This window comes from Nematostella vectensis, chromosome 11 (genome assembly GCF_932526225.1).
Source record: "Nematostella vectensis chromosome 11, jaNemVect1.1, whole genome shotgun sequence".
Classification (NCBI taxonomy): domain Eukaryota; kingdom Metazoa; phylum Cnidaria; class Anthozoa; order Actiniaria; family Edwardsiidae; genus Nematostella; species Nematostella vectensis.
In genome coordinates, this window is record NC_064044.1 from 12,817,436 (window position 1) to 12,829,589 (window position 12,154).

Consider the following 12,154-nt stretch of genomic DNA (forward strand, 5'->3'; position numbering starts at 1 on the left):
CCGTTAAAGAAGCACAATTTGTTTTAGTTGTATTGTGTTTCTGTTTGAGGTATTCCTATGGTATTCCCATAAATGACAAAGCATAACAAGAGCTTCGAAATACAATTCCAAGTCTACCAAAAAACTTTAAATTTATCTAGCATAACATTGACATATTGGTCTCGAACGCATATATTAAAATGCCATATGTCGTTTTCATAATGACACATCCCGTTATCTATGCTTGAACTCGTAAAAAAAATCCATGAATGACTAAAAATTGAAAGCATAATAAGGGCTTCAGCATATCCACGTTTAAAATGGAAAAATCCACGGTTATTTTTTTCCATAATGACTTCTTATTGTAAGCGGTTCAACGTATGATTCTGAAAACCGACTTACTTCCTTACAGACCACTCCCTGATCTCAAGAGGGAACGGCCCTACGATGCAGGCCTCGGGAAAAGGGAACCCGGTGGAATCGTAGGAAAGGTAGGATAATGAAAAGTGGAATATGTGAGCAGTAGTCACCTTAACGTCAGTCTCGTGGGCGGCATTGTTTAGGTACAGCTCCAGCAGTGTGTTGTACAACAAACTGGAAGACTTGGGGAACATCTAGATGATAAAAAAGGTCAGTTACAACTGTTTGTCTGTCCGCCTGTTTGTTGACGGCCTTACTTCAGGATCATTTTAGGGCACTCAACAATGGTTTCTATGATGGCTAAGGAAAATTTACGGGAAACACGAGCGCTTGATATTTCTTTAACAATGTCTCCTTGTTTCCCAGGGGAATTTATTACGATCCTTTAGAACATGTGGGATTCACTGCCACTTCTCTCCTGCCCTCATTCCCCATCCTGTATTGTGTGTTTCAGGAAATCAATCAGCTTCGCCTTCGAAACGCACAAATATGTGGAGAAAATTCTCACACCAGGACATCATCCCCCTCCCCCAGTTCCCCCCTCCTAGTGTATAATGTGTTCCAGGAATACTATCAGTTTCGCTTTCTAATGCAGGACCTGTACGTTTTCTCATCAAAACCTTGAACACACCTTCCCCTTACCTTCCCTCGCCCAATCCCCCCCCCCCCCCCCCGACCTCTACTTTACCTGTGTCATGTGTTCCAGGAACTCGATCAGTTTCGCTTTCTGGTGTACAAATATGTGGATGAACTCCTCAGGGCGAGACCTGTGCGTCTTCTTATCTGTCTCCATAGGGTCTATAAACAACATATCGTCACTTGATGCGTTCAGAGCAATTGTACTGACAATATCATTTATTGATGGCACTTAGAGCAGTAGGGAAATAGCGATAAGAGATCACCAGGGTGGCAAATTCAAAATAAAATAATCAAACAAAATCAGAAAGGACTGCACCCGTCACACCAGACAACGACGAAAAAATAAAATCGTTAAATTAAACTAAATCCTTCCTGTAAAAAAATGATTCTGGCTTTTTTTCGTAAGCGATGAATAAGATGCTTTTTGTTGCTGTTATTTTTGCCTTTAAAAGCCTGAGCGTGCGCTAGATTGCCACCTAAATAGTCAGGTGATCTCTTAGCGCTAGTCCACTATTGCCCTGACATGTTAACTCGGTTGATTGTTGACGGTTGATTGATAACTGAATGTTCTTGAGCCCTAACGTGTGAGGAGCTTTCCCTTTAATAGCGGAACTTCGTTTAATTTCTGATTGGGTTCTCGGTGTTAATGGCTGTTCTGTAGTTGCCAATGGGCCGACAATGTATAATTAAGGCAGGAAACCCAAATATAGGAAAAGCGATTTACTTTAATTTCTTGAGCCAATTCGTTTGACACCGTGATTTATTGAAATATTATATCATTCTGGAACACACCAAAAACTGGTGGTCGACTCTTTTCGTCTTTAATAGGACTTCTTCGACTAGAAATATGTTATTTTATTTCCATGGCAGCTCAACAGTACTCATAACAGCAATTCTCCCATGCTGATCACATGACTATGCTCTCACCCAGCATTCCTGGCAAGGTGCTTATCAGCCCTGACGTCACAGGGCTTGAAATTTCCTTATTAGGAACTGTAGGATAAATAACATCAGATTAGAAACAATATATAGCTATTTCAAGAAACGTTGTCCATATGAGAGCGCGTAAGCGTACGCGCCAAGACCGCGAGGCAGTCTGGGAAGATTTGTTTACCTGCCAATATTCTACAAACAACATGATTTCGCATGCATTTAAAACATTTATCTGCCTGTTTAAAGACAGAGCAACATGTTTAGACTTAACCTGTATCATGGCGAAGCCGCGTTATGGTCTAAACGATTCGTTTTGCGCATGCTGCGTTGTGGTAAGGGCGCGTGTCGCTCTGGACAAGGTTTTTTGAAATAGCTATATATAAAAAGTAACACTTATCTTATACTATTCCCCATTTTCCATTTGTTTTCTCGAGCATAGAGAATACAGTTATACCTACACCCAGCCCATGGTGTTCTTATTCGTTTTTTTTTTCAAACTCTTCTATTTTTCTATCATCTCTTGCACTCTGTCCAATTTTCAAACATATATATTGAAGATCTAGACTGCTCTTAGTGTCACAGGCAGGCAAGCGATACTTAGCAGACAACTTAAGATCCGGCTTTCAGAATATCTCCCCAGTTCCCTGTTAACAGGATTACCTGTGATCTTGTAACCATCACTTGGATGGGTTTTAACATGAACTTTCTCCCCCGTGCCCTAAAAGCACCGCTTACGTGTGACTCTCACTTGGTTCAGTTACATGGCTTACCTGTGACTTCCACTCAGATGGATTACACGGTTTACCTGTGACTTCACCTCGGTTGGGTTACATGGCTTACCTGTGACTTCCACTCGGTTTGGTTCCATGGCTTACCTGTGACTTACACTCGGTTTGGCTCCATGGCTTACCTGTGACTTACACGCGCTCGGGTTACATGACTTACCTGTGACTTCCACTCGGTTGGGTTCAATGGCTTACCTGTAACTTCCACTAGGTTGGGTTACATGACTTATCTGTGACTTACACTCGGTTGGGTTACATGACTTACCTGTGACTTCCACTCGGTTTGGTTCCATGGCTTACATGTAACTTTCACTCGGTTTGGTTCCATGGCTTACCTGTGACTTCCACTCGGTTAGGTTACATGACTTACCTGTGACTTCCACTCGGTTTGGTTCCATGGCTTACCTGTGACTTCCACTTGGTTAGGTTCCATGGCTTACCTGTGACTTCCACTAGGTTGGTTTACATGGCTTACCTGTGACTGTCACTCGGTTGGGTTACATGGCTTACCTGTGACTTCCACTCGCTTGGGTTCCATGGCTCACCAGTGACTTCCACTTGGTTAGGTTCCATGGCTTACCTGTGACTTCCACTCGGTTATGTTACATTGCTTACCTGTGACTGTCACTCGGTTGGGTTACATGGCTTACCTGTGACTTCCACTCGCTTGGGTTACATGGCTTACCAGTGACTTCCACTTGGTTAGGTTCCATGGCTTACCTGTGACTTCCACTCGGTTATGTTACATTGCTTACCTGTGACTTCCACTCGGTTAGGTTACATGGCTTACCTGTGACTTCCACTCCGTTAGGTTACATGGCTTACCTGTGACTTCCACTCGGTTGGGTTACATGGCTCACCTGTGACTTCCACTCGGTTGGGTTTATAACTTGTACAGAGCTTCTTCAACAAGTTGGTAGCCTCAATAGGGACGTTGTTCAAGAGACATTTCCCATAAGCCTTCATGTTACTCTCAGCCTAGAGGCGATGTTGAATAAAATCATGGTAGGAATGAGAATCTGAGCAATGAGTATGCATACGAAACCAAACAATGGCAAACGGAAGGAGACAAGAATAACAAAAATCCAAGCAATTCTCCTCTTAAGTCCCTTGCAATCAGCGAGAGTAAAGCTTGAGGCATTAATAGGCAGCATTACTGGTAAAAACAGACAGCATTGAGGGTCAGGCAACGCTGGCGCTCTTTGTACTTAATATTGAAGTCAATGCAAAAAAGTTTGGCAATATTTTTGTTATCTAATGGCCAGTCGACCGAGACAGTGCCATCACTAATGGCGCTGTTTACTACGTGAAATCGTCTATCCTTTATAGTTAAGGAAGTAAAAGGTAGTTAAGGAAGTATAAATACTAGTCCTTTTAAAGAAAACAGTCAAGATTAAAGCACTGCGAGGAAAGTGTTTTTACTTGTCACGTTTTCCTAGCTGTCAGAAGCTCTGGCAAAGCGTAACGCTGGCATGATTTCGACTGTGATGTCATATCACCTATTTGTTCTAGTATTTCTTACCTCATAAAAGTCGAGTTGTGCAATGTATTCCAGTGCTTTCTGGTAATCGTGGAGATCTTCAAGTTGAATTTTAAGGTACCTTAAAAAAGGAAATATGATAGAATAGGGTCAAGCAAGGATCATAGAGACACTACCATGGCCACCAAGACAACCAACAAAGAGCCAACCAGGATCAGAGTTTTACAATTCTAATTGGCACGAACTTCATAACGAGGTTTCTGTCATGGTACTGTTTAATGTATTTTTGGTAACGCCGATTGCTCTCTAACGTTCATAAGTTTTTAGCATCCTTTTTAGCTTTCTTGCACTGTCAAGGTGGCCACGGTAGCGCGCGTTGCATTGCAATACTCAGCTCACCAGTCATGTTGCTCAAATTTGTTTGCGAGGTTAACAGCATGCTTGAAGTAACCAGCCTGTCTGCACACCTGAGAGAGGGGGAAGTTAAGTATAACTTGCTGAGGCTGTAGTCACGATACGCGGTCAGATAGAAGGAAGTAGAGTGAACATAAATGAATATTGGAAGTGAAACCATAACTTTACTGTTTACAACAAGTCAAAGTGGAAAAAGTCAGTTACAATACCTTTATAGCGGTTTCAACGTCAAAATTGAGCTCTTTTTCAGACTGGAAGAAAGAAGTAATTCCTAAGTATTAATCTTTTCAAACTTAACCCTTTATAACGAAAGACAGCACAGAAATCCCTACAGAGCTCTATCACATGATAGTCTTACCATGATAAATTCGTCTAGCTTGGAGACATCCTTCAACTTGGTGTAGCAGTTAAGTAAAAGGGTTGTGTGGTCCGTGTTTGCTAGACCATGTTCGTGAAGAGCCTGCAATTGAAGAGGCCTTGTACAGAAGAGACCGCAGTGCAGTACCGCCCATAAGGTAAGGGGGGCCTTGACCCTGAAGTTTCTTTTTCTAAATTTATAAGGAAATGACCGGCAGGGACGTGGTTGCCCCCCACCCCACCCTCCACAGTATTTTTAATGCCTCTTTATTGTGCACCCCCCCCCCCCCCCTCAGCATTCAGAGGTTATTCATTATTGCAAGTTACATACCTGTAGGTAAGCGGTGAGGTTGTGGATACGCTGTGCATCTAAAAACTGGTGAGATAAAAAGTAATGAAGATCAATCACAGGTTTGGCAGCCTCTCCTTAAAAGACTTAACAGACGTCTTTTAGACTTCTTAAAAGACGTCTTAAAAGAATTAAAAGACGTCTTAAAAGACTTAAAAGACGTGATTTTCGCGGCAAAAGAAGGAAAGCATTGTATCCTCAAGCACAATATTTTATGTTCATGAACAATAGCAAGTCTCACAAGAAGTTATCACCAGCTTATTCTGTAGTCAGGATCTAAGAAATTTAAAACCAAATATTTGTAAAGAATGTTGATCAGCCAATCAATTGTTCAAGTCAAACTTCACATTTGATATCTGATATTTGACTAACAATGTGATTGAAAGTTTCTCAGGTATTTTCTTGTATTATTCAGCGGTAATGCATAATTCGTGTGAGTTTGCATTTTGTGGAAACACAAAATTGTCTATAAGTGATCAGCCTAAACTTAAATCTATCTAATGGTTAGTTATTTGGCAAGCTGATTATTGCATTCTGAAATTCCAAAAAATAACAAAGAATTGGCTGGTCTGCAGGAGTATTTTAAATGATTCCCCTTTCAAATGACATAATAGCCAAGCAATAAATGGCTCACCTTTCGTATGAGATAACAGGGCTCAAAATGGCTCAACTTTCATATGACATAAGAAAGATCCAAATGACTAACCTTTCGTATGACATAAGAAAGATCCAAATGACTAACCTTTCGTATGACATAAGAGGGCTCCAAATGGCCAATAGTTTTGATGTACTCCTGTATAGCACCATCATGGTCTCCTTTGCTGCAAAAAGAGACACCAAACACACACACATAGTAGACAGGATAGGATAAGATACAGTAGATCCAGTAAAAGATGGCTGCCAGACAAGAAGTGACTAAAGGAACAACTGACTGACAACAGAATGGCTGGCCAGCCAATTGTCTTGTAAATCAGTGTCCAAATGACAGAAAGACAGACATACAGATTAAGGGATGGACGGACTTACTAAGTTAACAACGCAAAGAACAACATATGGATAGAACAGATAAAAAGATGGAAGATTATTTAACTTGTTGATTGGAAAGATGATATTTGTCTGACTTGAATCTTGGATAAGAATTCTATAGTTTGTAGCTTGTCGTGTATTTTGTATTGAATTTTGTTGAATTTGTATTGAATTTTGTTTTCATCTAGGTGGGAACGAAGCATAAATGAGACACGTACCTGTATAGGTGGTCGCCATATTGTGTGAAAATGTCAATTAGTCCCTCTGAATAATGCTGGCTTCGTGCAAGGCTACAGCACAAGAGCGAACATATACATGAGCCAAACAATAGAATGAAATCAGCTGAATTAAAACTGGGAGAAGAATAGGACAATTTTTCCCTTAAGAACATTTCAAATTTTCAAAAGTAAACATACTGTACATTGAAATTCTTGATGTGATTATTCGATTAATTATAACTGTTTTCTACCATTACCTTATGGCCAATGCATAAAGATTTTTCTTGAACAGGATCTCAAGTTTAGTTTGTGTTGGTTTTTCCTCAAGTTGAAATATCTGTGGAGCAAATAAACAGAACAGAGACACCAGCTTAAAACAAATTAACACAACCAGACATCATACTATAAATGGTATGGCTGGAAAAACTACAGACAAGCTGTAGAAAATCAATAATGGTCAACACAAAGCTGAAAAGGTATGTTTTAGGCCTCTGCAAAAACACAGTAGTCACTGATGTTTTGAGAGTTAGCTCTTCCCTGGAGTAAAATGACATTGGTCTACGTAGATGTGGTGGAATAAGGGAAATTAATCAATAAGAGATTGAAATTGTGTGTTTTACACCTCTGTAAATACAGGGTAGTGTCCCCGATGTTTGGTTAAAGCAGCTGTGCCAAGGGGTAAATAATGAACCACTTGCTTTGTTTAAATACAACACCTTCTTATCCATTGTAAGGACATAAAGATTTCCCCATTCACTCAAGACTTCGATCACTCCAGGAAAAGTTCCAGTGAATGCTGAGACAAAAAAAGCATTAATATAAGTGACTTTAACACAGCTACATAACATTTTTTTTAAATCATCTTACCGATGAATTTGTTTTGAATGTCATAAACTGTAACAACATTTGCTACCCTTGGAGGGGCTGTGGATCTGTTGAAATAGAATACCACCATCATAACCATCACCATTGTCATCACCACCATCACCACAATTATCATCATTGCCATCATCATCACCATTATCATAACCAACACCGTCACTGTCACCCATCATCATCATCACTATCATCATTACCATCCTCTGTACTGAATACCTTGATACAACCAGCAACAGCACCCTTATTCACAAGACCATATATGTACAATATTTACCCAGGCGCAGTGATTTGTAACTTAGTGTCTCTGCTAACGACGACAAGATATCCACGGAACCAACTGATCATCTGCTTGTCACCTATTAGCAAAAAAGTGGTTCATTTATAGACCAATTTCAATCATTGTTTTGATAGCGACTGTACTACTGTGTCTCCAATACTTACTGCAACATTCAATACTTTGTGAAGTTTTATTTACATTTTCCAACTGGTAAACCACTCTCTGGCTTCCACCGTTCTTACTATCAGAATTACATTTGGTGTACCTTGCGAAGAGCTGGCATGATTTGAAACAATTTCTTTGTTGGCCAATGAATCTACTTCAAGGATTTAGAATGATGGAAGCCAGAAGGGGATTTAATTGTTGGAGAGAATTTGTAGAATATTATGAAAAACTGCAGCACACTACTGATGGAGAGTGATGCAAACCAAATTGGCCGAAATTCGAAGAATAACAGCTTTTTGTTCTCAATCTGAAAGTTGTTTTCACTGAAGTTGGGTTACAGTATGTCCGGCAGTTTAAGCCAGCGGAAATTGCACCATTCCGGATTTTCGCGAAGTTTTAGGGCCTTGGTTTCCTTCTGATTTTTATTTTAAGATCTGTACAATAATATATTATACTTTCTTCAGGCCGAGACCAAGAATGTTTAGGAGAACAGACACATGTGATCATCAAACAACACATGATTTACTCTAAAAGGCAGGTAATTTAAACATCCAGCTACGGAATACCTACCCATCAATGTAAAAAATAGTTTCTACATTACCTTCAAATGCTAAGCAAGGTCCCCTACCATCTGGCTGATAAAAATACAGAGCCTGGAAAGAGAATAATCAATATGAATAAGGCATCAAAGTTCTAAATGATACTAATCCACATTAGTACGCAAATATCATGATTGTTCAGAATAGTATATGCCATTTCAAATATGGATGCACTGGAGAATTCATGTGATGTAAACCTTGTTGCCTTAAGAGTATCATATTAATGAGAAGATTAATGCTTTTAATCCATGACAGTAAAGAGCTGTAGGAGGACTAAATTTGGAAGAGGGCACAATACAAAGACATTAAGAATTCAAGGCACAGCCACACACCTGCCTAGTAAGGGGGAATGTGCTTCCTTGCCCCATCCCTTGTTATAGCCCTGCAGTGGTTCTACCCTCCCCCCCTTCTATAAAGCAGTCATATCGCCTGATTATCTTGGGTGCATGCTAAATACGTGACTGTGCTTATTTGCATGCTAAGGATGCTCAATGAGAAATCATTTTTTTAATTGCTCGTCATTACTGCGAGCTCTCCTCACCTCATTTCTGGCAACAACAAACTGCTGCTCTTGCGAAATGTCACTGACAACAGCACAGTTCAAAGAGCAGCCATGCGTGTCTAGCAGCTCCTGAAAACAATTCACATTGCCTAAGACTTAAAGGTATGCATGGGTTAAAGACTTAGGAAAATGCAAGCAAGCTAGCATGAAATTAGGGTAAGCTACTGATGTGTGTATAGCAGCTCCTGAAAACAATTCACATTGCCTAAGACTTGAAGGTATGCATGGGTTAAAGACTTAGGAAAATGCAAGCATGCTAACATGAACATTAGGGTAAGCTACTGATGTGTGTATAGCAGGTCCTGAAAACAATTCACATTGCCTAAGACTTAAAGGTATGCATGGGCTAAAGACTTAGGAAAATGCGAGCATGCTAACATGAACATTAGGGTAAGCTACTGATGTGTGTATAGCAGCTCCTGAAAACAATTCACATTGCCTAAGACTTAAAGTTATGCATGGGTTAAAGACTTAGGAAAATGCAAGCATGCTAACATGAACATTAGGGTAAGCTACTGATGTGTGTATAGCAGCTCCTGAAAACAATTCACATTGCCTAAGACTTAAAGTTATGCATGGGTTAAAGACTTAGGAAAATGCAAGCATGCTAACATGAACATTAGGGTAAGCTACTGATGTGTGTATAGCAGCTCCTGAAAACAATTCACATTGCCTAACACTTATGAAGGTATGCATGGGTTAAAGACTTAGGAAAATGTAAGCATGCGAACATGAACATTAGGGTTTAAGCTACTGATGGACATTATCACTCCCATGCAAGCAGGAAATAAAACTTTCAGAAAATTGCTACAAAATCAAATATGGCATCGAATTACAGTACAAGGGATGAGAGAAACACAGTCCCTGATTAAGATTATGATAGATAGTCAAGGAAAAAGATGATACATTTGTCCCATTCAAAGGACAAAATTTACGTTATATGTTATTGGAAACCTTACTTGTTCATTTTTAGGTTCGCTGAAATATTTTATTTTCAGATTAGATTTGACACCCTGGTTTTGAGCCAATTTATTACCTTAAAACTGCAAATGTCTAGGCTAGGTATTCATTAGCTGTGGTAAGCTTTTAGGAATAATATACCCTGTGATCCTTGGAGGACAGGTTATAGGAGAGGAGAGTCTCTTGAGTAACAACAAAAAGAATTGTGCTGGCTCCAGTCTGACGATAGCCCAGGCCTACAAACAGAGAATTCAAGGTAATTACATTTTAAGGTGCACTTAACCAGACAATGGCCTAGCCCTACTACGTGAAACTCAAAGTAAATGTTGTATCCAATTTCCTTCGGCCATCACAAATTATATAATGTCCCTCACTTTTTGCACTTCAAGAGAAGCAAATACTAAGATGTACAATATTTTCAAAGAAAAAACAAGGAAACAAAATAAAATCAAAGTTTAATTATTTCCTTAATATTCAAGTTAGAATATTTCTTAGACAAGTTAAACCTGCTGGTTTCAATCCATAGAGTTGTTTTAGTAATAAAATACTGATACAGATAACTCAAAGGGGATCATACCAGTGATTGGATGCTTGTCTTGGTGGATTAGTCTTTGCTTGCTATGCCTGTTATTGAGAACAGAACCAAAAAATTTGATAAATTAAATTTTTGTGACATTTTGACAATGCCAATTCAGCATTGGGTTGTTAGAGTTTCATATAGGCTATGAAAAGTGACTTGTGTACATTGCATGTAACAGGCTTGGATTTACCAACTTTAAGAGCGAATAGGATGATGCTGTTGACATTTTGCTTTATTGCTACACGTGACGTGACAAGTGCTTGTCATTGCTTTAGAACGAATATATGTGTACCAATTTGCAAAATTCATGAAGATTTGGTTTTTACTTAATATACGCTTCTCCAAATCACAATGTAACGCAAAAGGATTACTCCAAATGCCAGTAATCAGGATATAGCCAGGGGGTGCAAGATACAGTAAATCTATGAAAACTTTTTCAAAATTCAGGAGAAAATGTCTTATCAGGGCCTTTTGGGCCTGCCTATGCCCTTGGTAATCCCCCTTGCCTGTGCCCCGCCCTTCAGTTACGTCCCTACACCAATACCTGTCCCTGGTGATGTCTCCTTTATAAACAACAACACTGCCATCTGCAAAGCCAACTGCCATCTGTGTCAGATTCTCCAGGACTGCAAGGCATGACACCTAAACCACAAGCAAGAAAAAATAAAATAAGAGTAATATGCAGGCTTTCAAATGTTTTTTTTGTACCACAATCAAGCAAAATTTTAGGACCTTTATGCACAAGACTTCAATACATTTTAAGATGAGACAAACTTCCACTAAAAACTGGCTAGACCAAGGCAAAAGCAACATTACTTAAGGGGGAACTAAAGGCAAACAAGTCAAATCAAATTACATTTATAAGGCAGCTTTTACATAAAATAGACAAAACTTTCACAACGAACAGATAGATTATCAAACTTCATGGCAAAATTGTCATTTAAGTCGTGATGAAAAATAAATCGATGGTGCACTCTGAAAAATTAAGTAAATATAGGGGGGGCACAGCCACGCTACTACTGGTCATTTCCTTATAATTTTAAAAATTGTCACCAGTGCTCCCCCCCTTGCAATGGCTCCGCAAAGGCCCTGAGATTATGTCTTGATTAGCCTCAAAAGAATTGCTAGGGCCCTGAGCAGACATGCGTCAAGCAGTCTCATAATTGCTTAAACAAGAACCTGTGGTATAAAAGGAGCATGTCTGGCCCAAGTCATCATAGCTCCTACGTAGACTTTGTCAATTGCAGATCTTCATAACATGAAGCAAAAAAGATAGGATCAAGTTTGAAATAATTTAAACATCAACATCACAAAAACAACTGTATTTTCAATGTTCTCTGAGCACTAACAAGATAAGAAATAGAGATTGGAAAGGTTCTGAAGCAAAAAAGTATTCAGGTTTTGTTATTTTTATGCATACGCTCTAGAAAAGCATCATTTCAAGCAAGCATGTGCTGGTTTTGAATTTATTTGAAATCACATTTTTTTGTCAAGGTTGCTGTAGAAAACAAATTGCAACCAATTTGCTTTTG

The 12,154-nt window shown here is 39.3% G+C and overlaps 1 protein-coding gene across 2 annotated transcripts in view; it reads right to left on the bottom strand.

Moving 5' to 3' along the window:
- LOC5511797 (vacuolar protein sorting-associated protein 11 homolog) overlaps window positions 1-12,154 on the bottom strand; it is a 33,054-nt gene that overhangs the window by 17,385 nt on the left and 3,515 nt on the right. For both annotated transcript variants that reach the window (XM_032381195.2, XM_032381196.2), the window contains exons 7-26: window positions 11,167-11,264; window positions 10,620-10,666; window positions 10,184-10,278; window positions 9,062-9,151; window positions 8,523-8,574; window positions 7,754-7,835; window positions 7,468-7,532; window positions 7,317-7,396; window positions 6,858-6,937; window positions 6,601-6,672; window positions 6,099-6,177; window positions 5,339-5,383; window positions 5,009-5,110; window positions 4,860-4,901; window positions 4,636-4,703; window positions 4,279-4,357; window positions 3,617-3,734; window positions 1,966-2,031; window positions 1,088-1,197; window positions 510-593 (exon numbers count right to left, since the gene is read on the bottom strand). In XM_032381195.2, coding sequence (XP_032237086.2) covers window positions 510-593; window positions 1,088-1,197; window positions 1,966-2,031; window positions 3,617-3,734; window positions 4,279-4,357; window positions 4,636-4,703; window positions 4,860-4,901; window positions 5,009-5,110; window positions 5,339-5,383; window positions 6,099-6,177; window positions 6,601-6,672; window positions 6,858-6,937; window positions 7,317-7,396; window positions 7,468-7,532; window positions 7,754-7,835; window positions 8,523-8,574; window positions 9,062-9,151; window positions 10,184-10,278; window positions 10,620-10,666; window positions 11,167-11,264 — 1,554 coding nt within the window. The remainder of the gene's footprint in view (window positions 1-509; window positions 594-1,087; window positions 1,198-1,965; window positions 2,032-3,616; window positions 3,735-4,278; window positions 4,358-4,635; window positions 4,704-4,859; window positions 4,902-5,008; window positions 5,111-5,338; window positions 5,384-6,098; window positions 6,178-6,600; window positions 6,673-6,857; window positions 6,938-7,316; window positions 7,397-7,467; window positions 7,533-7,753; window positions 7,836-8,522; window positions 8,575-9,061; window positions 9,152-10,183; window positions 10,279-10,619; window positions 10,667-11,166; window positions 11,265-12,154) is intronic.